General features: G+C 41.5%; 1 protein-coding gene across 6 annotated transcripts in view; it reads right to left on the bottom strand.

Moving 5' to 3' along the window:
- Yeats2 (YEATS domain containing 2) overlaps positions 1-25,487 on the bottom strand; it is a 90,166-nt gene that overhangs the window by 57,785 nt on the left and 6,894 nt on the right. For 3 of the 6 annotated variants that reach the window (XM_087902326.1, XM_087902337.1, XM_087902354.1), the window contains exons 2-8: positions 18,908-19,025; positions 16,717-16,814; positions 15,865-15,957; positions 12,069-12,314; positions 10,281-10,396; positions 7,441-7,602; positions 1,084-1,195 (exon numbers count right to left, since the gene is read on the bottom strand). In XM_087902326.1, coding sequence (XP_087758452.1) covers positions 1,084-1,195; positions 7,441-7,602; positions 10,281-10,396; positions 12,069-12,314; positions 15,865-15,957; positions 16,717-16,814; positions 18,908-19,007 — 927 coding nt within the window. In that variant the 5' untranslated portion in view covers positions 19,008-19,025. Of the gene's footprint in view, positions 1-1,083; positions 1,196-7,440; positions 7,603-10,280; positions 10,397-12,068; positions 12,315-12,618; positions 12,696-15,864; positions 15,958-16,716; positions 16,815-18,907; positions 19,026-21,175; positions 21,313-25,487 lie in introns of those variants that run through there. The other 3 variants (XM_087902328.1, XM_087902342.1, XM_087902350.1) reach the window with 3 other exon arrangements.

Below are 25,487 nucleotides of genomic sequence, written 5' to 3' on the forward strand. Positions count from 1 at the left end.
AGTTCTGGCTATCCTGGAACTCGCTCTATAGGGCAGACTGGCCTACAAAGAGAGCCACCTGCCTCTGCCTCCCTAGTGTTACCACATCCAGTTGCCAAGAACTTTAAAAATGATTTGTTTTCCAACTGTAATAGTGACATAATTTTTTTTTGGCAAAAAAGTTTAAAAACAGAAACAAAACGCAAAACAAACAAAAAGGAGCAGAAAAACTGGCCACAATGTCATTCCAATTAATCTAATATTTTGGGTTTTTTTAAATCTTTAAATATCATGAATGATACTTTTTTTATATATGTGGTGCTAAGAATTTCTAGCACATGCTAGTTAAGTGCTCTACCACCAAGCTACATCATAACTCTAAAAATGTATTTACTTTCAATTGGTGCTAGGGACGAAGCCTAGAGCTTGAACCTGCTCAGCCTTTTCTGCATGCAATTTTATGTTCTGCTTACCATGTACTACAAAGGTAGCTTCTCTCCTTGTATAGAAAATATTCAATCAATATGAATTGTAATGGCTGTATAATAAACCACCTAGGTAGAAATTCAAAACTATTACAACCTTATTTATTATTGTCCAAACATGTTCACTCCTCCTAATCTTTATGTATTTTGTGTGATGCTTGTATTTGCAGTGTTAGGGATTGAACATGACAAAGTTTGTGCCTCACATAGAAAAACAGATTCAACGAGAAAGACTAGACTATCAGAGTCTTGAGTATCACACTAACAGTGTGTTTGATAAAGAACTGAAGTGCAGTGGTGGCACACGCCTTTAATCCCAGCACTCCAGAGGCAGCTGGATCTCTGAGTTCGAGGCCAGCCTGGTCTACAGAATGAGTTCCAAGACATCCAGGGCTACATGAGAACAGGAAGGTTTGAGGTCTTGTTTCTTTTCTGAAGAGTATACATGTGATGTGGAGTAACTGCCTCCCCAGCTCTGAGGAGAAAGCGCTGTAGCAGTAAGCATCACACACACAGGGTTCCCCTGATTCCACCATCGGCAGTCACAGTCCTCAGGTAATGAAAACAGACACTGAGTTTCCAGCAAGCAGTGCGCTGCTACAGTCAGTACATACAGTACCTTCAGATTGTGTATGATATCTATCCGCTTGTTCTGGCTGTCCTTAAAGTGAACTTGCACTCTCACAGGAAACTCGCCCCAGCCTCTTCTAGTCAGGTGAAAAGGGGGCTCTCTAGGGAGAAGCAGAAATTTACACATTTACCTTACGTTTTATACTCTCGTTCTATAAGAACGTTTCTAAGAGACAAAACAGAACCTCATGTCATCCCAAAAATCCAGTTAGGTTTCTTCTTGAGTTGCTAAATCACCATGCTAAGTTTCACGCGCACACACAAAATAATAAATAGTAAAACTGTAATTCAAGTCTACATCACTAAATGATCACAGCTAAGAGGTACAGACTGCATGAGTCAAGGTCATTTTCTTAAGTGGAACCAGAGTGAAAAGGGTCCACTAGAGTCAGAAACCCTGCGTGACACCTGACAGGCACAGGAGGCGAGATGTGCATCCCAAACCATAATAAATCATAATCATATTTGATCTAAAAGAGGTCACTTAATAGGGATTATCTGCTGAAAGAACTTCATAAAAAGAAAGCAAGTTGTCGCTGTGATCTCCGAGCGCAGGAGTGTATTATTTGAATGTTAACTGGAGTAAAGAAAGCTCAGTCACGTTGGGCGGTGGTGGCGTATGCCTTTAATCCCAGCACTGAGAAGGCAGAGGCAGAGGCAGAGGCAGGTGGATTCTGCGACTTCAAGCCCAGTCTGATCTACCAGAGTGAGTTTAAACAGAGAAACACTGTCCCTAAAAACCAAAAAGAAAGAAAAAAAAAATTCTTCAGTTACAATATAACTTATGAATAAAGGATAAAAAGAAGAGGGTACATGAAGGTTAATCCCATTTTTTGCTTTTGTGTATGGGTAAAATGTTCCATAATAAAAAAAAATTTAGGGGACTGGAGAGATGGCTCAGTGGTTAAGAGCATCGCCTGCTCTTCCAAAGGTCCTGAGTTCAATTCCCAGCAACCACATGGTGGCTCACAACCATCTGTAATGAGGCTTGGTGCCCTCTTCTGGCCTGCAGGTATATACACAGACATATTGTATACATAATAAAAATAAATAAAAAAAAATTTAGACAATTAAAAGATCTTGAAGTAGTCAGACTATATAGCTTAAGGTAACAGGAGAAAGAATGTTTTAAAATGGAAAGTGTTTGTGAATCTCTGAGTTAGAATTATTGTAATAAGGTGCTGACATTGGACAGGAAAAGGCATTCTCCCTGGGCTATACTTCTGGAAAACTGAGATAAGAATCCAGTTAGGTCAGAGTCTCAGAACACAGCCTGAGAGGAGCCTAACATGGGAATTAACAAGTAGATCCAGAAACTAAGTGTCTAAGACAGGAACCACCCTGAATTTAAGAGCAGCATGAAAGGTAGAGAAAATGTCCCACACTAATACAGTAAGGCCAGTTACTCTGAATCAGAGAAACTCCACTTTGTAGCAAGCTACTACAGAGCTTCTCCGTGTGCTAGATGACAGCAAAACTAGGCGTCCACCAGGCTTGGATGGTGTTTGCCCAAACTGGCAGAGTCTCTAAGGGCAAAGACGGAGTACACACAGACAACTTTCCGAGTCTGGTTTTGTTTCTGCCTTACATTTATTTTCTTAGCCTTCAGTCACCTCTATGGATTTAATATTAGACACTACAGGTTTACAACCATTCTGTTGAAAAAGCAGCAGCCAGTCTTTCAGTTACTTCTAGTTGTAAAAGGAGCGGTGGGCTGCATTTTCGCCCAGCTAGCTTTACCCAAAATAATTACACGGAAACTGTATTCATTTAAACACTGCCTGGCCAATTAGTTATAACCTCTTATTGGCTAGCTCTTACATATTGATTTAACCCATTTCTATTAATGCGTGTTGCCACTTGACTGTGGCTTACCGGGACGAGTCTAACCAGGGTCCATCTCGGGGAGGAGAGCTATGGCGTCTGCCTGCCTCTGCTTTCTTTCTCCCACAATTCTGTTCTGCCTACTCTCACCTAAGGGCTGGCCTATCAAAAAGGCCAAGGCAGTTTCTTTATTAACCAATGAAAGTAACACATAGACAGTTAACCCTCCTCCATCATCTAGTGACACAGGATGCACTGCTTATTGAGGGCTTCAGCTGGACGTGGCTCACACCTGTAAATAAAGCACTGGGAAGGCTGAGGAAAGTATGGGTTCAATGTCAGTAGGTCTGTCTGCTGCATTAAAGTTCTAAATATGGAATTACAAAGAATAAATAAATCATCTCCTACATGGAAGACCTTCAAAAGAACTAAAATGTTTCTCCAAGGTCTTCCTAGAATGGGTACTTCTGATTTCCATGGAGACAGTGGCAAACGTTCAGAGTATTTCCATAACACAAATGCTGTTCTAAACATTTTAGATCTACTAACTCAGCCAGAGTTTATAGCCTCACTAAGTACCATTTGGAGGCACAGTTCAACTGCATAACTAACTTGCAAGGACACATAGCAGCGAACAGTAAAAACCAGGATTCAAACTCAAGCCCCGGGCTACAGAGCACAGCTCTCACCACATGCTAGTACAGAGCGCACGGCAGCAGGGCTCCTTACCCAGTCCTCCTCCAGTGCTGCAGCTCAGGCTGATGCCACACTAACCCACGGCAGTCTCACATGCGCCACGGCTAGGGAGACCACTTAGCTCCTCAAAGGCAGGGACCAAGTGTTCATTTTTTGTACTCTCCGCACAAGGTCTAGAATCCAGCGCACTTAGTGACTGGCTGATAAAGTTTACTATAACAGTTCTTAGGAATTTGGTTGAGATTAGTCATGACAAGTGAACCAAGTATGAAAAAGATGGTTTCTATAGAAGAAAATACCTGTATTCATCAGGTAATGTGCAACGATGTGGAGGTTCACTGATCATGAGAAATACATTTCTGCTTTGATTTAAAAAAACAAATTAAACCAAAGTTCCTTAATAGCTGTTATCAAATTACATCCAAGTACTATATATCAAGTTAACCCTGACACCAGGCACAAGCAAGCTTTGGAGTCCCACAGAGAGCATACTAAATCCAAGACACAGGCTAACTATTTTAACCCACTTTACACAATACCATATCTGGAATGGTATGTTAGGTCTCAGAAGAATATTTTAATAGGATACAGAAAAGCTGGAGTGTGCCAGGGACCACAGCCTAGTGACAGGGGACACAACACAACTCCATAAAGGACAGCTAAGCTGGAGTGTGTCAGGGACCATAGCCTAGTGACCCGGGGCACAACACAGTCGGATAAATGACAGCTAGGCTGGAGTGTGTCAGGGACCATAGTCTAGTGACGGGACACAACACAGTCAGATAAATGACAGCTAGGCTGGAGTGTGTCAGGGACTATAATCTAGTGACAAGGAGTTCAACACAGTCGCACAAACGACACCTGGAATAAGTGTATCCTGGAGGTCACAGGACCAGACTCGCGAGCCTCTCTCAAATACCTGAACTGCTATAGAAGCACTGATTACGTCCTATCCAAGGCACAGAAGAATTTACTTTTCAGCAGTTAGAAGTGCACACCTGAATATCAGCATTGGCAGGTTGAGACAAGAGGACTACATCACATGACAGGCCAATTTGGTCTACACAGTAAGACTCTGCCTCAACCCTACCTCCTGAAAAAAATTCAGGGAAACTGGAGTTTCTACTCAGTATAATTTAAAACTTTCAGACAAGCAGAGTTACTTACAATGTAATAGCCCACCCCACAAACTCAGCAGCTCATTCTGCATCAAAGACGAAATGAGTACTGACTAGTTCCAGGAGCCATGTCAGACTTTGGGGATGCTCCTACTACTAAGAGGTCCCAAACAGCAAGGAGCTCAAGCCAATGCCGGGTGATCTTTAATCTCAGCACTCCAGAGGCAGAGGCAGGTGGATTTCTGAGCTCTACAGTGAATCTATGTCTCAAAAAATAAAAAGCAGCAGCCTGAATTCGGAACTCAAGATGGGGCTCTATGGGCTCATGTTTGTTCGGCATGCATGAAACCGTGTGCTTGACCTCTAGCACCACACAGACCAGAAATGGCAGCGCTGCCAGTCATTTCAACAGTGGGGAGACAGAAGCAAAGGGATCATAAAACCCTACCGCAAAAAAAAAAATGGGGGAAAAAAAAAGAAGAAAGCTCAAATTCAAATAAGGGTGACATACATGTAAATCATTAGGTGTAATAACAAACTTGTATACTAGGACTAATCGGAGCAAATGGCTTCTCCAGCTATTTTATTTTTGCGATAGGGACTCTACATAGCTCTGGCTATCCTGAAAATTTCTCTGTAGACCAGGCTGGTCTCAAACTTAGAGATCCATCTGCCCCAGCCTTTCAAGTGCTAGAATTAAAGGACCACCACGTCCAGCAACTGCAATTGGGGGCATATAGGGAGTGATGTGGAAATATGGTACAGTGTTAACATTCTAGAACCTATGAGGGTGACCCTAGTAATCAGACAAGGCTCCCAATGGTGAAACTGAAGTACCAACTCAGCCACAAAACCTTCGGCCTACAATCTGTCCTATTTGCAAATGTGCTGGTGGCACAGAACTTGTGGTAATGGCCAACCAATGACTGGTTTAATTTGAGGCCCATGCCACCACAGGACCCCACGACCAACACTGCCAGAGTAAAAGGAAACACAACTGGGGAGGGAGGGGGAGATGGAGAGAGGGAGGGAGGGAGGGAGGGAGGGAGGGAGGGAGGGAAGAAGTAAATCAATGAATTGATTCCTAATATTTTGATATATCCATAGATCAGTTCTGCCTTATCCAGTCACCAGAGAGGCTTCGTCCAGCAGCAGATAGGAACAGATGCAGAGACCCACAGCCTGATATTAGGCAGAGAGCCAATTGGAGGTCTCCATTGGGTCCCTCCCCTCAGAGTTCAGGGAACCCTGAGGAAGAAAGGAAGGAGAAATGTGAGAGTCGGAGGGGTTAAAGACATTATGGGGACTCAGAGACTGAAGCAGCAATCTTGGAGTCTGAATGGGTCTGTGCTAGGTCCTCTGCATATATATTATGGTTGCTGGCTTGGTATCTTGGGGGATTCCTGACATGGGAAGGAGGGTGTCTCCAACACTCTTGCCTGCCCTTGGAGCCCTTTTCCTCCTACTGGGTTGTCTCACGCAACCTTGATGTGAGGGTTTCTGCCTGGTCTCCTTGAAACACGTATGTCGTGTTTGGTTGATGTCCCTGGGAGTCCTGCTCTTTTCTGCAGAGAGATGGGGGTGGGGGTAGATCTTGGGGAAGGGAAAGCTGCAGTTGGGATGTACTCTATGAGAAAAGAACAAATAAAAGTTTTTTAAAAGGTTCTACTTATGTAAAGAGCAGTATCAGTAAAACAGGTTCTAAATGTGAATTTCAAAGAGGTACTGATATGAGAAATTAATAGATAACCACACTGAGGAGGATGTCAGGTCATGAGGGGCTGCAACAGAACTGAGGTGGTTAAGGCTTTGTTTTTGGTTTTGTTTTTTGGTTTGTCAAGACAGATTTTCTCCATGTAGCCCTGGCCGTCCTGGAACTTACTCTGTATATCTAGCTGACCTTAAACTCAGAGATCCACCTGCCTCTGTCTCCTGTTGCTGAGTGCTGGGATTAAAGGCGTGTGTCACCTGCTGACTCTGGATTGAGGTGTTTTAAAGGAAGGATCCAGAAAGCATAAATACTAAAAAGAAGACATTCCTTCCTAGATCCAATACCACAAAGTGTGTGGGGTGGGGGGGAGAAGGGAGGGAGAGAGGAGGAGAGACAGAGACAGACAGAGAGAGAGAAAGAATTTGTCACTTAGGAAGTTCAACAGGGCCACGTTTTAGGAGTCAGGAGTAAATACAATGTTCTGTAGCACACAAGGGATTTCACTGAAATAAACCAAAGATGACAGTAAAGGTTCTTAGGAGATATTAACATCATATAAAGATGTCCAAAATGCATCTAAATAACTGTATCTAATAATGCATCTAAATAATTTCACATCACTACCTATAACCATTCCATCTTGCTGGGAAAAAAACTGTACTAGGTAAGTCTACATACAGAAGAAATATCACTGGGATTATAACTGAGACAGTAAAATTATGAGGAACTTTAAACATTTCTGTAATGTTAAATGGATGTACTTAATTATCACTAACATTGTATATGCACCAGTGCTTCATGGCTACTAACACAGTACAGTGACAATGACAGGCGCTGACAGGTCCAGTTAGTGAAACCCTGCAGAGGAAACCACAGCTAAAGCTACTTAATGACCAAGAGCAGGTACTGAGCACCTTATTAACAGTAGAAACATTTCTAAGGCATGTTACAAAGTTAATCACTTTTCTTCAGTTTAGTAAATCTTAGGCATGCTCACCTAACTTCCACAAGGTCGTTTGGTTTATAGCTCGGATGAAGAAAAAACCAAACTTTCTTGACAAAGTGATTAATGCTGGGTTCTCTCCGGGACCCTCGGACATACACCATCCACTTATGGGTTGACTGGTCATTTTCTTCCCGCTTATCTGGAGGTATGTACCTGGGGAAAAAAAGAGACAAATTTCTTCCTTCAAAGGTCTAATCATTTGTGTTTGTGAGATGTTTCAGTGGATGAAGGCTCTTGCCACAAAATTCTGGTCTATCTGAATTTGATCCAAAGATTCCTTAAAAAGGTGTCCTGAGGGGGGGGGGGGCGGGGATCCCAGCACTCAGGAGGCAGAGGCAGGCAAATCTCTCTGAGTTTGAGGGCCAGTCTGGTCTATAGAGTGAGTTCCAGAACAGCCAGGGCTACACGAAGAAATCCTGTCTTGAAAAACCAAAAAATAAACAACAACAACAACAAGAATTCCTGACTTCCATGTATGCGCCATGGTGTGCAAGTTCATAATACACAAACAGTGCACATATACACACAATAATGATTAATAATAAGGATAAATTTAAAACAACCTCAAAACTAGTAATTGGGGCTAGAATGACAGCTCAGTAATTAAGGTCACTGACTGCTCTTCAGAAGATCCAAGTTTGATTCCCAATACCCAGAGTGGCTCACAGCTGTCTGTTCTGTGCCCTCTTCTGACCTCTGTGGACATCAGGCACACATGCGGCACACATACATACATGAAGGCAAAACAAACATACATATTAAAAAAAATTTTTAATCACTATTACTAATGAGCTACTGCTTAAAGCAAGATTAAAACCCTAGAAGTAACAGTGGCCACACCTAGCCAGACTCAAGCAGACTCAAGTCTTTACTTTTTCTAAACCCTCCCTAGCCCCCATGCCTACTTATTTCCCGTAATTTTCTGATTATCAATTCCAAATTAAAAGAGATCAATCACTTGTCTTTTTATGTTTTTTTTTTTTTTAACTAAAGACAGCTGTAGCTGTCTGGCTTTCCTGGAACTCACTCTGTAGACACTGAAAATATCATTACGATGAAAAAAAATAACTTAAAAGTAAGCAGGGCTGGAGAGATGGCTCAGCAGTCAAGAGCATTAACTGCTCTTCCAGAGGACCTGGGTTTGAATCCCAGCACCCACAAGTCTGTACACCCTCACACAGACATACAAGAAGGCAAAACACCAAGGCACATGAAGTAAAAATAAATGAACTATTTTTAAAGAAAGTATTTCTGTTAAAATATTCACCAGGCAGCTAGAAATGAGACCTTTTTGATCTGATGATAAACACCAGTGACTTTATTATTTACAAGTCAAATCTCTTTGGCTCACCTTTCAGAGTCACTAAAGTCTTAATATTTCTTTTTCTGTTTGTTTGCTTGCTTGTTTAGTTCTGAGATGGGGGTCTTACTATGCAGCCAAAGTTGTAATTCATAGAGAGCCCGAGTGTTGGAACTGGGGGAGGTGGGAGCAAACCACAAAATGCCATCACACATAAGTCACTTAATCTTTAATTTTATATTTTTGTGTATAGTTGTTTTGACTTCATGTATTCCCTAGAACCAGAGTTACAAAGAGCCGTGAGGGGACTTGTGGGGGCTGGGCACTGAACCTGGGTCCTCTGGGAAAGCATCCCGTGTTCTTAATCATTGAGCTATCTCTTTAGCCCCCTAAATCATTCCATTTCACAAAAGAAATACATGGGTTTTCAGGGAAAAAAATTTGGTTTCAGTTTTGGTGGTGACAATGGCAGATAAATATAAAACGTTGAGGTTATGAAAGTGGAGGAAAGCGTGTCAAGCCAGAGTAGACGGCAGCGATGAAACCTTACTGGCTCTCGAAGAACGGCAGGGCAGACCCAGACACAAACAGATCTCTAGAGCTCCAGCCCAGTGAGACCATTTCAAAAGGAAAACAAAACAAACACCTAAATAATACCTTCACAAATTTCACAAGAAAGAGTAAGAAGCAACTGGGCATGGTGATGTGTGTTCAGTTGAATATGAACTATACAGTAAGTTGAGGCAGGAAGGCTGTGAGCTTGAGGCGAGCTTGGCAAAACAGTGAGACATTGGCTAAAAAATAAATAAGCAGGGGATGAAAGATAGCTCACGGTTAAAAGCACAGGCTGCTTTCCAAGAGAACCCAGGTTGGCTCCCAGCACCCACATGGAAGCTCACAACTCTCTGTGACTCCAGTCTTGGGGAGCTGATAACTTTTTCTGGCTTCTGTAGGCACCAGGCATTCATGTGGAACACATGCACACTGGCAACTCATATGTAAAGTAAAAATAGTAAGTAAAGCTAAGAGTAAAATGTATACTACCCTGTTTCCTTAGTGACATTCAAAATTAAACACTTTACTGGTCACTAGGGATAGTCATGGATACGGTCCAAGACAGAGTATCACAAGATCTGGGAAACTGTAGGATGGAAACTCAGCCGGGCGGTGGTGGTGCACACATTTAATCCCAGCACTCATGAGGCAGAGGCAGGTGAATCTCTGTGAGTTCGAGGCCAGCCTAGTCTATAGAGCAAATTTCTGGACAGGTTCCAAAGCTACACAGAGAAACCCTGTCTTGCAAAAACCAAAGAAAAGGGGAAACTTCTCAGTTCTATTTCTGATTTTGCTAACTAAGGTGCAATATTACCCTAAAGAATGCCTCTGGACCATCATTTACTTTTAAAACAAGAGCTTGGAATTAAGATCCCCAAGCCTTCCTCCCACTGTAACACCACAATAAAGAAGTAGCAAAGGCAGAGTATTAGTGTTTAAGTGACTAACTGATAGGAGACATTTCATATATACTCACTTGGACACGTTGCCTACTACTATAGTTTTCTTTACAAAAAGCCGAGAAGTCTCATCTCCTGTGAGGTCAGCATTCCGTAGTTCCCTTTTGTGGGAGCCACTAACAGTAGAAGTGTCCTGAAAGACATGACAACTAACATTTGCATTCATTTAAACAACATTCAGTAGGGCACTGACATAATGAAAGGTAAGAATGAGTAACTCAACATCTTGTCTTCTCCAGCCCAGCAGGCCTAGGGCCCACTATGTAGCTCTCCTCTGCTCTCCCAAGTGCTGGGAATATGGGCATCAGTCACACCTGGCAGTAGGGCTGTTTTAAATTTTTGTTAAATTTATGTTTTAGATTATCAAAGTTTGTGCTCACACGGATGTTTATTCCCCATGTGCATGCCTGGTGCCCGTGGAATCCACAAGAGGGTGTAGGATCCCTGGTAACTAGGGTTATGATAGCTGTGAGCTGCCATATGGATCCTGGGAACCAAACACAGGTCCTCTGGAAAAGTAGTCGGTACTCTAAAGCACTGAGCCATCTCTCCAGCCTGTTTTTCTTTTTGTAAGAAAAAGAATTTAGTGAGTCTAGGGATTTAGTTCAACTGGTAGAGTGCTTCCCTGGCTTGTAAAAAGCCTTAGGTTCTGTCTCTAGTACCATATAAACACGGTATGGTACACATGCCTGTAATCTTAGCATTTAAAGAGGAAGTACACTGGTCAAACACAAGTAAATTCAAATGTTAGGAATTCTGATTATGAGGCACAAACTATGTGTTAATTTAGAAGAGGCCTCTTTTTTTTTCAATGATGGACAAATAAATTTATAATACAAACATTTTTATGAAAAATTAATCAACTATCGATGACTGAATATATGGGAAATGATTGAAAGTTCCCTCTACCACAGAAACAGTGGCTGTGAAATCAATGGTCTAACTTGATAGTGACTCTACACATAAATAAAACACCAAATAACCAGGTACAGAACAGCTTCAATCTGGGACAGTCACACTATCATAGCTGGGCACAGTGGCACACACCTGTGATTCCAGCAGACAGAGGCAGAGGCAGGGGGATCACTACAAGTTCCAGATCGACCTGATTTACACAATCAGTACCTGGTCAGTCAGGGCCTCATGGCAAATCCCTGTCAAGAAAAGAACTGTGTACTTTATTTTTTGTATGTCAAACTGCACCAGCTACTACTTAGACCTTCAGCAAGATGCAGAACTCCAACCCTTAAGGGTTCTTTTCCACCTGTAAAAATGACATCCAGGAGCTCTGCTGCACTCTAGAGCGCTCTCAAATTAGAATGTCAAAATATACACATACAGGCCAGAACAGCAGGGGCTTAACTATCAGCTGTGATAACGGCATACTATCAGCAGGGTATAATGGTTCACACCTACAACCTGGCACTCACAAGGCCGAGGAAGGAAAGCTCAACTAGCTTGAGACAAGCCTGGTTATAGCACAAAATGCAAAAAGGGGAAAAAAAAAAAAAGGACTCAGTCTCTTAAGTCAGGCCTGTACAATGGTTCAATCCTGTTAATATCACAACTTGGGAGCCGAGGCAAGAGATGTCTCAGGTTTTAGGCCAGCCTGACCAAGGTCAGCTACAGATCGAGACCCTGTCTCAAAGGACCAAAGATTCTCTGCTGTTTAAAATATTTATGTATCAAACAACTCATTCCTAGAGTCCCCGGAAAATAGAAAATAGTGAGAAACATGCCCACACTTAGTAAACAGCGGGTCCTTTCTCCCCTGGAGCCCATCCTGCTCCCATTCAGCACTGTACCCTTCCAGTATTCCGGCTAGATCTCTGCTCCACCGAGCTAGAGAGTCTTTCCTCCACGTCCATGTTGCTGTTGTTGTCTTTGTCAGACAGGAAGTCATTGTGTTGAGATAGTGAGTCACTTTCAGAATGATTGGCAGATGGTGTTTCTGATCTTTGATTGGTAGGAGATGAAGACCTAGAAGGTGATTCCAAAAATTTCTTGATAGCAGGGTGATTAAAAGCCATTGTATCAAATGTCTTTAATCCCTAGAAAAATGAAAGAGACAAACAATCAAATCCACCAATACTGATGAAAAACTGAACTCCTGAAAACTTCAAGTTATGTTAAAGTCATGTTAACAATTCTTCAAAAGTCTCTCTGAATCCAAGCTGGAGAGATGGCTCTGTCATTAAAGGCTACTAGGCTCACAACACCCCCCTCAAAAAAAACCTCTCTACATCCAGAAATTCTTATAACTAGCCTGCATCAAACAAAAACTAGAATGACAAATAATTACACAAAACTTTTAACACCAAAAGTCAGAAATGAATCAGGTGTGGTGGCACATACCGGTGAGTGTATCACTCGGCAGCTGAGGCAGGAAAATCTGAAGTTCTGGACCACCCCAGGCTACATGACAAGAAAACATCTGAAAGAGCAAAATAAGGGCTTTAATGTAGCTCAGCTGATAGAGTCTAGCATGCACAAAGCCAGTAGCACATAAATGCAGCATTGCAGAACATGCCTGTGATCCTGAGAGTCAAGCCAGTACCACATACATGCAGCATGGTAGAACATGCCTGTAATCCTAGCATCCAGAAGGTAAAAGCAAGAAAGTCAGGAGTTCAAGATATGTGCCACTATCCCCAGCAAGATTTAATTTAAAAAGTACAAGTCGAGCAGTAGTGGCACATGCCTTTAATCACAGCACTTGGGAGGCAGAAGCAGGCAGATTTCTGTGAGTTCAAGGCCAACCTGGTCTACAGAGCCCTGGTCTAACAGCCATACAGAGAGAAAACCAAAAGAAAAAGACATAATAATAAAAGTTTTAAAAATTAAAAAAATAAGATAAAAAGTACACAAAGCCAGGCATTGTGACTTAGATCTACAATTGCAAGAGCTCTGGAATCTAAGTAGGGAACTTAGTTCAAGGTCACTCTGGTTTAAATAGGGAGACTCTAGCTCAAAACAAAGACAAAAGTATACAGTACAAAAGGTGACACCACACAGGAGTAAAAAAAAAAATAGCATTTGAAGCTTTAGAATCAGTAGCATAAAATGTTTTCCCACAGGCTAGTACAGAGGCCTAAGTTTAGTTGTTTTTACAACGGTATTGGCTGCTCTTCCAACACTCCCATGTCAGACAGCTCACACTCCAGCTCCAAGGAAACTCATCAGAGGGATACCTGCACTCACGTGTGCATACCCAAACACAAACACATGTTTACAAAACAAAACAAACAACAACAAATATTATTATTGACTGTGCATGGTGCCCTACCTATAACCCCAGTACTTGGGAGGGAGAGGTAGGACGACTGCAATTTCTTAACCAGCTATAAAGCGAGATTTCAATCTAACACACACACACACACACACACACACACACACACACACACACACCGGTTACATAGTTATCAAAATAAAAGCCCTGTATCATTTAAAAAAAAAAAACTGGTCTGTTTAATTAATTAATTCAGTACCAAGGCTCTTCAGAGCTGTAAATGTGTGCTCCAAACTTAAGATCTCCTAAAATGAAGTTATTGACAGCTGCAAGCCAGCTAGGAACTGAACTCAATAGAAACCAACTGAACCATGTCTCCAGCCCATCCTAGTAAATCTTAATCAGAACATCAGGAGATAAAATCTGTACATTTCTAGACTATCAAACACCAGATTCTAATTCCTAATGGTAAATCAACAAAACACTAACCAGTTTTTCAAGCCAAGTAGATATTACGGTGAGTCAATACTAAGCCATTTAATCAACGACATCAGAATTTGTGCTTGGACTAGATAGTACAACTTGCACAAATTCATATCCAGCCAGAATCTGTGGCTTTATTCAGAAATAGCCTAAGGGGCTGTGGGTATTGCTGAATTGTAGACTATCTACCTATCCTATGTGAGACCCTGGGGTCAATCACAGGCACAAGTACACACAGAGAATAGGAGGATAAAAAAGAGGGTCATTGGAGATGTAAAACAATTTAAAATGAGGTCACAATAGACTGAAGTCAATCCCAACCCAGGAATAAAATCCTTAAAGGAAACTTAGACACAGAAAACTCCAGGGAAGACACCTAAGGGATAATGTTTTGCTTGACAACCTCCCCCTTTTCCCCACAGGGTTTTTCTGTATAGCTCTGGCTGCCTGGAACTTGCTCATTAGATCAGGTTGATCTCAAAACCCAGAAACCCTCCTGCTCCGCCTCCTGAATGCTAGGATTAAAGGCATGTGCCACCACTGTCTGATGTGGGAGGTCCTTCTGTCTGTGTGTTGCTTTTATTGGTTAATGAATAAAGAACTGCTTTATGGGGGCTGGAGAGATGGCTCAGAGGTTAAGAGCATTGCCTGCTATTCCAAAGGTCCCGAGTTCAATTCCCAGCAACCACATGGTGGCTCACAACCATCTATAATGGGGTCTGGTGCCCTCTTCTAGCCTGCAGGCACACACACAGAATATTGTATACATAATAAAATAAATAAATATTTAAAAAAAAAAACTGCTTTACGCCTATGGCAGGGAAGAACAGAACTAGGCACGGAAAGGCAGGCCGTATGCTGGGAGAAGGAAGGCAGAAGAAGAGACGCCATGGAGGAGCGCGCGACCAGAGTCAGACATGTTGAAACTTTGCCAGTAAGTCACTGTCACGTGGAGATACACAGATTAATGGAGATGGGTTAAATTAATATGTAAGAGTTAGCCAATAAAAGGGTAGAGCTAATGGGCCAAGCAGTGATTTAATTAATATAGTTTCTGTGTGATTATTTTGGGTCCAAGCTAGCTAAACGGCTGGGAACTAACTAGTGGCCTCCTTGCAACAACTGCCTGTTTTATTTGGACATTTTTTTTTGATCTTACTGATATTTCCTTGTAAATTATGGTATTCAATTTTGTGTGTGCATGAGGTGTGTGTGTGTGTGTGTGTGTGTGTATCTGTTTCACTGGCACTCTGGGCTTAATACACTGCTGCCAGGGGGGGGGGGATAAAGGAATAAAAATGTTTTATACCTAGCATTGAAATGTTACATCTAGAACTTACTTTTAAATGTTTTAGAGAAAAGAAAACAATAGAATTTTAAACTGATGAATCTACATGGTATGCAAACATATTAACTATCATTATAAAGTGGCATTTGGAGCAGGTGGTGGTGAAACACATCTTTAATCCCAACACTCATCAATCAGAGGCAGGCAGATCACCGAGTCTGAGGGTCAGCAAGTTCCAAGACAGAGTTATACATAAAACCCGTCTCAAAAAACAAATTAAAAAAAAAAAAAGTGGCATTTGGAAAGATGGTAAGGCAAACAAAGCAAAAGAGGAAGAACTAGGGCAAGTTGCAGTGAGGTCTCCCTCCTGGACCTGAATAGCCTAGTATAACAACACTAGCAGTCAGTAGGGAAAGGGCAGGATAACGGCTAACACAGTACCTGATGATCTATGTTCCTCAGAAAGGCAGGCAGGCTTATTAAATTCTATTGGTCTGTGCAAGAAATGTCTCAATGGTAGGGAATCCACACTGGCTTGATTGACTTCTCCCCCAGAGAAGGAAAATGGAGACTTAGAAAAGACTGGAGTATGAATACTTACCTCAGAAACCTTCAGAAGACCAGCAGAAGCGTAATAGTTTGCTACAATGCAGGCACGGAGCTTATCCATCATCCTTCTGGCTTCAATCAGTCGCTAAAACAAGTGAGAGTTTAAATGTTGCTGAAATATGATAAATAATGACGACTTAAAAGCCACAGAATAAACTCAAACAAGAACTCAGCTTCTTGAATCATATCAATAAATAAATAACTTTCACCAAACTAAACTGGTAAAGATAACAGTGAAGACGCAGTTCAGTGACTGAGAGCTAACGTGGATAAACAAATCCCCGGAGTCTATGCTTCTATCCCAGAGCACAATGGGGATGGGAGCAGTGGGCACGCTTCCCTCATCAGTAACATCTTAAAACAAAACCCCAAAGAAAAAAAACATTGATACACATGGTGTGTATGTGTTTGTCTATCAATATATTCATTAACAATAAAATACTGAGAACAATATCAAAAAGAATTATCTTAGGGTTGGAAGTTGGAATAGAACGTTTTATCTTTTCTCTTTTGAGAAAAAGACTCATGCATCCCAGGCTGGCTTCAAGCTTACCATGTGGCGGAGGATAACCTTAAACTTTGGGTCCTCCTGTCTCCACCTCCCAAGCCCTATCCCTTACCAGGGTAATTCTTTGCTTGTTTGTTTTGAGATAAGGTCTCAACTATGGAGTCTTGGCTGTCCTGGAACTCATTATGGAGACCCAGTTGTCCTAGAACTCAAGAGTTCCATTTGCCTCTGCCTCTGGGGTGCCATCATGCCCCGCACAGGGAATTTTTTGAAACCTCATCAAACCCATTCTTTTCCCTCCATGGATGTAGTGTTTTTAATTTATCAGTATTATACCTGGTCAATGACGTCGATCTCATGTTCCTTATTCTTCATTTCAAGAGCAAACTGCTCCTTAATAATAGTCTCAATTTTCTGCACAGCTGCATCTCGAGCTGCATGAAGAACACAAAGCACACCCAATTCATCATCAGCAGTCAAAGAAACCGCAGGAACAGAAATTACTTTGGGTTCATGGGACAATATTCTTAGCAAACACATAAAAGTACACAGTTGGATAATCTATTCTTGACTGGTTCCAAGAGAAAAGTATGTTCTTTTACATCTGCACGAAACTATATAGGATGGAGAAGAAAGAGGTAAGCTCGCTCTCTCTGTGGAGGCCAAAGGGGGTGTCAGATACTCCAGAGCTGGACTTTCGTTGTGAGTTGCCCACTCAATGCTTGAAACAGACATCAGGTCCTCTGGAAGAGCAGTAAATGCTCTTAACTGCTGAGCCATCTCTCCAGCCTCCAAAATACACACAATTTTTGTGTCAGACTTAAAAAGAGAGATAAATCATGAGTCAAAATGTTAATATAATTGATGATTTGCTTTTCAACAGATCACATAAAAATACTTCTGAACCTTAAATCTCCACTAGCAGTCATGAGCAGGGTTAGACTTGATCAGTGTTTTCCAAATTCCCATGATTCACGTATGACCCTTAAGACTGCTATTAGATCTAGTCTGAAAGTGTGTTTTCAAATGTCCATGTGCTCAAAGCTTGGTCCTCAGCTGACTGTGCGATTGGAATGTCTTCTTCAGTCTAGGTGTGGCCTGGTTGGAGGAAGGAAGTCCATGCCTTGAAAGATACATCTTATCCTACGCCCCTGTGGCTCACTCTTTCTCCTTTCTCCTGCAGCTTCTGGACTGCTGCACAGTAAACAGCCTCCACTACTACAAGAATGATGTCATGACACCCTGCCTCACATCAGGCCCACAGCAATGAAGTCAGCCACCCTCGGACTGAAACCTCTGAAAGCATTAGTCAAGAGAAATCTCTCCTCCTTTGCCATTAGACAGCTAATACACAAGTGAAACACTTAATGAGCACAATTAATATTTAAAGCAATATCTTATCCTATTTAAGAAACAGTACCCATGAAATAACCTGATAAGGTCATTCCTATTTATACACACATGAGAATAATATGAAGCTATTAAAAACTGCCATCTATGTATCACCTACAATCACCTCAAATGATTATCTCATATAACAGACATCAAAAACTTTGATTTTATAATATTATTTTTAAAGATTTATTTTCTTTTTAATCATGTGTTATGTGTGTGAGTGCAGGTGCCCATGGAGGCCAAAGAGGGCATCAACTTCCCTGAGCTCGAGTTCTAGGCCACTTGACATGGATGCTGGGAACCAAACTTGAGTCCTCTGCAAGAGCTTAGAGCTGGAATGATGGCTCAGCAGTTAAGAGCACTGACTAACTGACTACCTTTGCAGAGGGCCTGAGTTGGGTTCCTAGCACCCACAACGGCAGCTAACAATCTCCATCTCTTGTGACTCCAGTTTCAGGGTCTCCAATACCCTCCTTTGCTCTACACAGGAGATGCATGTGCATGGTGCATAGATACATGAAGGCAAAATACCCATATACATAAAATTTACAAAAAAAAGAAAAGGCCAGGGATGGGTGGGGTGATGGTGTACACCTTTAATCCCAGCAGTGGGGAGGCAGAGGTAGATCTCTAAGTTCAAGGCCATCCTGTTTTAGAGAGTGAGTTCTGGCAGGGCTACACAGAGAAACCCTATCAATAATTAAATAAAAAAAAAATAAATATTTTGAGGTCAGGTGTGATGGTTCATGCTTTTAATCCCTTCACTCGGGAGGCAGAGGCAGGTCAATCTCTGTGAGCCAGAGCTACATAATAGAGACCTTTTCTCAAAAAACCAAAACGGGGATAAATTTTTTTTTAAAAAAATAGAGAGGTATGCATTTTTAACCACTGAGCCATCTCTCCAGATGCCAAAACTCTGACTTTAAGTTATATGTAACAACAGCTAAGGCTCACGGCTTGCTTTCCCTCTAGACTACTCGGTATGCTCCACATGGCACACTGCGGAGCACTAGGGTACCCTCTCACACACCCTTCGGCTTGTGTACAATGACAGATATCCATGTAGATTCTGTAAATCCTGTACATAGGCAAACATCAGCGAAGTTGAGTCTAAAAGCAACTCAATGTCTACCTGAGCTCTCAACCGCTCTACGCCGCTTATTTGGAAGGGCCACGGACACATCCTCATAATCCGGGTCGGCTTCGTTAATCGTCCGCTTGACTCCAGACATGGTGACATTCAATCCTCACTGGGAAGCAATGACAAACACATCGATAGTGCTATGAAATACTGGCATGTATTATGCACACACACAAAGGTAATTAATGAACACTACAAATACTGGTACTTATAAGCCTGTGCATACACAGGACAAATATAACTGGTCTGAAAAGCTTGAATCCAGAAATGTTTCAACCTCAGGAATTTTAGATTTTCTGGTTAGGGATGCTCAACTCTCAATGTTTGTGTATACTTAGCCAACATTAAGTTCCCAAAAATATTATCAGCATGGCTATTTGTAAAAAGACCAGATTTCCCTTCCAAGAGAAAAATATTCTTTAACAAAGTTGCATATTGCTCCATTGCTCACATTTTCTTTCTTCCTTTTCTGTTTTGATTTTTTTTCTTGTTTGTTCGTTTTATTTTGTCTTGAAACAGGGTCTCTCTCTCTCTATGTATCCCTAGTTGTCCTAAAGCCCAGTGTAGACCAGGCTGACCTTGAACTCCGGGGATCCTCTATCCTCTGCCACTGTCTCCCAAGTACTGGGAATAAAAGTATATGCCACCATGACTGGCCCTGTTGACACTTTTCAAAAGAATCTAGCGTGTGTGTGTGTGTGTGAGAGAGAGAGAGAGAGAGAGAGAAAATAAACCAGACTTTGATATAAGCATATTGAGAGAGAGAGAGAGAGAGAGAGAGAGAGAGAGAGAGAGAGAGAAAGAATAAACCAGACTTTGATATAAGCATATTTCAAAGCAAGAACAGTATAGTTCAGGGCTCATCCCAATATGCAAACCCTACCTCTGGTACTTCTACAGTGCTTGCTACAGCAGTTACTCAATGAAATAATCACTGATCTTTTAGTATTATCTATAATAAACACAACTGTGTACTTATATTAAACTACTGGATAACTTTGCAGTATGGTAAATAAGCCAGCCTTACATATAAATGCTTGAATAAAATAATCTCACAAATCCTCTGATTTCACAATGTTTCTTATATTAGCCATTAACTACACATGGCTACTTAAACTTAAAACTAAATTGATTAAAATTAAATAAAGTGGGGCTGGAGATGGCTCAGCAGTTAAGAGCGCTGGCTGCTCTTCCGAGGGACCTAGGTTGGATTCCCAGCACTCACATGGCAGCTAACAACTAGTAATTACAGTTTCAAATGATCTGACTCCCCCTTCTAATTTTCACAGAACTAGGTGTGCATGTGGTTCACAGACATACATGCAGGCAAAACACCCACCCATACAAAACAAAATTAAATACAATCATGAATAAATAAAATTGAATAAAATAAAAAAATTAATTCCTTTTCTTTGGGCCTCAGTGCAGTTTTGACATTGCCTACGCTCAACAGCCATTAGAAGTTAGACACTGTTGCACTGGGCAGCACAGACAGGGATGTTTCTTTTTTAAAAAATATATATTTATTTATTATGTATACAATATTCTGTCTGTGTGTCTGCCTACAGGCCAGAAGAGGGCATCAGATCTCATTTCAAATGGTTGTGAGCCACCATGTGGTTACTGGGAATTGAACTCAGGACCTTTGGAAGAGCAGGCAATGAATGCTCTTAACTGCTGAGCCATCTCTCCAGCCCCCACAGGGATGTTTCTATCACTGTATAACACCTGCCGGACACTGGTCCTCTTCCAAACTGTTCAACATTAGCCAGCTTAAGAATAGAAACAATAACAGCAATAGAAATGTAACGGCAGCCACATAAAGATTTTTAAGATTTTTAGCAGCAACATATGAAGAGAAATAGGTAAAAGTAGTTGATCTTATTTAACCTAGCACATCCAAAATACTGTCATCTCAGTGATCTAACCAATATAAACAAGTCAGTATTGAGATTTTACATTGCTGTACTTTTATCAGGTCTTTAAGTTTTGTACGCGCACAGCACATCTTAATTTGCACTAGATGTTTCAAAGACTCGATTAATGGCCTGAGGCTAGTGGGCTCCCTTAGTGGGCAGTTTGAATCACTAATGAGCAGATAAAGAAAACAGGTGGTGGGGGGTGGAGAAGGAGCTCAGTGGCAGAGCAAGGCAAAGGGGGTGGGGGGGGCGGAACAAGTAGATCCCTACACTGATGACTTAACACTGAAGACTGCTTCATGAGTCCCAAACGTGTGCTCTACCACTAAGATAAACTTACCCAAATACACATCAGCTATTTCTTGGGGTGCTTATTTTAAATGAAAGCAGGTGTGGTGAGATATATCCATATACCTAACACTCAGGAAGTGGATCATCAGATTAAGGACAGCCCGAGCAACATAGTAAGATTCTGAACTGAAAAAGAAAAAGAGGGTGGAGTCCTGTAAAAACATTAATGATCTTAAGAATGTAACATCAGAATGCAGCCTCTGCCCAGGTCTCAGGGATACTGACTGGTACCCAACTGAGTCACTGCTGCATCCGAGCTGGCAGACTCTCTCACCTGGGAAGTGAGTTTACATCAGGAGGTCCCTGCCTCTGCTCTCCACCCTGTCCTTTGCTTCCTGCCTGAAAATCAGAGAGCCTGTCATGAACTGAGATGTACACTCACAAGTGTAAGATAGGGCAGGGGACAAGCCCAGTGACCAAAAGTGTTAGCTGGTCTTCAAAAAGACCAGGGTTTAATTCCCAGCACCTGCACCCACATGGTGGCTAGCCAGTCCATAACTCCTGTTCCAGACGAGTCAATGTCCTCTTCTGGCCTCCACAGACACCACACAAACATACATACATACATGCAGGAAACACCCACACACAAAAAACAAAAATAAACCTAAAAAAAAAAAAAAAAGTCCTAGGTCCTAGCTTCCTTTACCATGTGGGAGACTCTCAGACGCTGGGGCCTGAACTCCTCTTTTGGAAGCCCCCCACCTCCCTGTCTGTCTGTCCATGATGCTAAAAACCTTTCAAATAAACTCCTTATTCCCTCTCAGTGTCCTCTTAAACTGTCCGCCCCAATCTAAGACCTAGCTACTTACTTTATATGGAAATGCCTTAAAACACAAGACAGTAAAATTTACCCAGTTCATTTTTTCACTCGAAAAATATTTTTTAAATGTTGTGTTCATTGACATGTAAGACAAAAACATCAATTTAAAAGCACCTCAGCTCTTCATTTAGTCCTTACACTAAGAAAAACGAAAACAAACACAGAAAGCCTGCTGTGGGGCCTCTAATTACAGCACTTGGTAAGACAGGAATTTAGCCAGCCTCTGCTCCAGATCAAAATGGAGGCCAGTCTAAGAGGTAGGAGATCTTGTCTCAAACACTATGAAGGGCCATACAGCTGGCTCAGCACACAAGAGCACTGCTTGCTCTTCCAAAAGACTTCAGTCTGATTCCCAGCACCCACATGGTGGCCTGCAGCTGTCTGTAGCTCCAGCTCCAGAGGATCTGAGGCCCTCTTCTGACCCCTGTTGGCACCAGGCACCCAAATAGTACAGAGACATGCAGACAATACACACACACAATATGACAATAAAAATAAAACAGAAAACAAAGAGGGAACTCAAGAGCACTGAATTAGCTGATGCCAGAGACAGTCAGTCACCTCATTCAGGCATGAGTGAATCATTATATGATAGATACATAAATCCTGGATAAATTTTTGTTGTTTTTTTAATAAAATTGCTGTTTTGGGTAATAACACTAAATTTTGAAATATTCCAAAAAGCATGCAGCATTTATGAGTGTCCTATCATATAAAGTTTGTTCATAACTATGAGTTATCTGCTGTAATTTAGAACACAAGTATTTTTGGAAGTCTGGAATCTATTGTTTTTTTAAAGTTAGTAAAGAGAAGCTAAGTAGCGATGTAGCTCAGCTGGCAGGATGCTGGTTCAGCGTGCATGAAGTTCTAGGTTCAATCCCTAGCACTACACTCAGACAAACCAGCAGACAGCAGATACTTGAAATCACAACACTCAGGTGAAGGAGGGGCCATCCTGGGTTACACACTGACTTCAAAGCCAGCCTGGACTCTCAGAGAACCTGCCTCAAAAGACAGATATACTGTCAGAAAGACTGTTTTGTCTTTGGTTTTGTGATTAAGTTTAGTCAATCTGGGAGTATCTTGGTGATATAAAGAAAAAAAAAATCAACAAACCTAAAAAAAAAGAAAGAAAAAAAAATAATACAGATAAAAAAAAACCAAGATGCCTAATTTATTTTTATTACATATAAATGTGTTTGGGAGGGGGTGTGTATCCACATGAGTGCAGGTGCCTACAGAGGCCAGAGGCTTTGGATCCTCTCGAGCTGGAGTTAACAGGCTACTATGTGGATGCTGGAAACTGAACCCAGGGTCCCTAGACGATCAGAGAGTACTCTTAACTGTTCAACAATCTCTCCAGTCTTGTATTTTTTACAACTAAGATCAAACAACAAGACACAAAAATCTACTCACAGAGGTCAATAAATTCCAGCAGCTCTTTAAAGCCATTCCTGAACCATACCATTTCCTCAATGGTCACCTAACTTTTGGAAAGTGTGCCAAAAGCATATGGTATTCTTTCAAAGACAAGTCCAGATGGAAGATCACTTTCACCTATCTATGGGATTCATACTGGGTAGTGTCCTCCACCCACTTCCCAAACAATCACAAAAAACAATCCTCCCTAGAAAGATGGACGAGGAGGACAGGCAAGTTCACTGGAAACAAAGCACGGCTGTTTTACTCTCACTCCAAGGATAAAGCAAACTATAAACTGTGCCTTCGCTGGACAGACTGAGGGCGAGAAGAAGGGAACCATCAAGGCGGGCACTGGGCAGGAAGAAACCCACCACTGGTCACACTGAGAACTTGGACAAAGCTGATCAACAGCAGCGCACACCTTTAATCCCAGCACTCGGGAGACCGGCAGGCAGAGCTCGTCTACAGAGCAGGTTCCAGGACATGCAGGGCTACACAGAGAAGCCTTGTCTCAAAAAACAAAACAACAACAAAATCCCAAAAACTTTGGAATGAAGCTTCCCACGGTCATTTTAAAGTATATTTAAGTTCCAGCTAAATATATTAAGGAGTTAGCAATTATCCTCAAGTTTTTGGAATAATTCAGGTTCAAAAACAATAAATACTGTAGCAAATTACAGCTAAGGCTAGGCACATCTGCAGAGGCATATTCCCTTACATGAGAGTATAACTGTGTGATTAAACATAGTTATTATATTACATTTTGAAGTTATTATATTACATTTTGAATTTATGGAAAGGACATTTAAGTAGGTTTTGCTTTCTTTTGTTTTTGAACAAGGTCTCAGTATGTAGCCCTACCTGGCCTGGGACTCTGAAATTTGCCTGCCTTAGCCACCTGAGTTCTGGGATTAAAGGCACAAAACCCACAGTTCTTAGATGAGTCAGTTCAACTCAGAAACAAAGTGTTTACTAATCCCAAACTTTCAATCACTGAAAACTGGAACAAATACTGAGATGGAGATGTAAATCTTTTATCCTCAGTTTGTCTGTGGGAGTGAATTTACTAAACCCAAATCAAATACAGAGAAATGAAATGCTGAGACTAAAATAAAACCATTTCTCTCATCTATACCTCCAACTTAATTTCTCTCACAATACCTCTGGAAAGTCAACCCCAGTGCCTCACATAGCAGGCTAAGTGTGTTACCAACTACCACACATCTCTGGCTTTCAACTTAGTTTTTATCTCACTAAAACAACAACATCATAGAAAACAAATGTTGCCAATTTAAACTTTAAAAATAAATATAAAAATAACTCTTCTCATAAACAATGTAATGAAACAAATATTACCACTTAAACCTATCCTGTTCATTCAAACAACAGAAAACAAGTGAGCTTTGACAATGGTAACATTCATTTAGGGGGTCCATACTTTGAAAACATAAAAAGTGCTGGGTATCTGAGCATGCTGCAGTCCTAGCCGTAGAAGGCAGGACGACTGCCCCAAGTTCATGGACAGCTCCATCTGTAGTGTGAGCGCTAGGCCATGAAGAGACACACAGGAAAACCCTGTGTCAAAACCCAAAGCTAAACAAACTAAAATGAAAATGTATTAATTACATAATACTGCCACAGAGGTTTACTTATTTATTTGTTGAGATAGGAACCGTCTATGTAGACCAGGCTGGGTCTTGAATTCTTAGAGTTCTGCCTGTCGCTCAAGTGCTGGGATTAAGGCATGTGCCACCACACCAAGCCCATTACTGGAATGCTGGGGAATATTATTTCAAGATGTGTTACTTTTGTTTAAGCTGTATTTTAGAAACTCTGTGAAGCTGTGTTACTGTGCCTGTCTAAACCACTGATGGTCCTAATAAAGAGATGAACGGCCAACAGCGAAGCAGACCAAGGATTGGCTGCGCGAGCAGGCAGAATATAAACAGAAGGAGAACCAAGGAAAAGGAGCAACAGAAGTAGTAGAGGACATCAGGGGCCAGCCACCCAGCTTCACAGCCAGTTACAGAGAAAGAAAGAAAGTAAAAGCCTAGAAGCA

The sequence above is a fragment of the Myodes glareolus genome, chromosome 2 (assembly GCF_982192425.1).
Source record: "Myodes glareolus chromosome 2, mMyoGla1.1, whole genome shotgun sequence".
Classification (NCBI taxonomy): Eukaryota; Metazoa; Chordata; class Mammalia; order Rodentia; family Cricetidae; genus Myodes; species Myodes glareolus.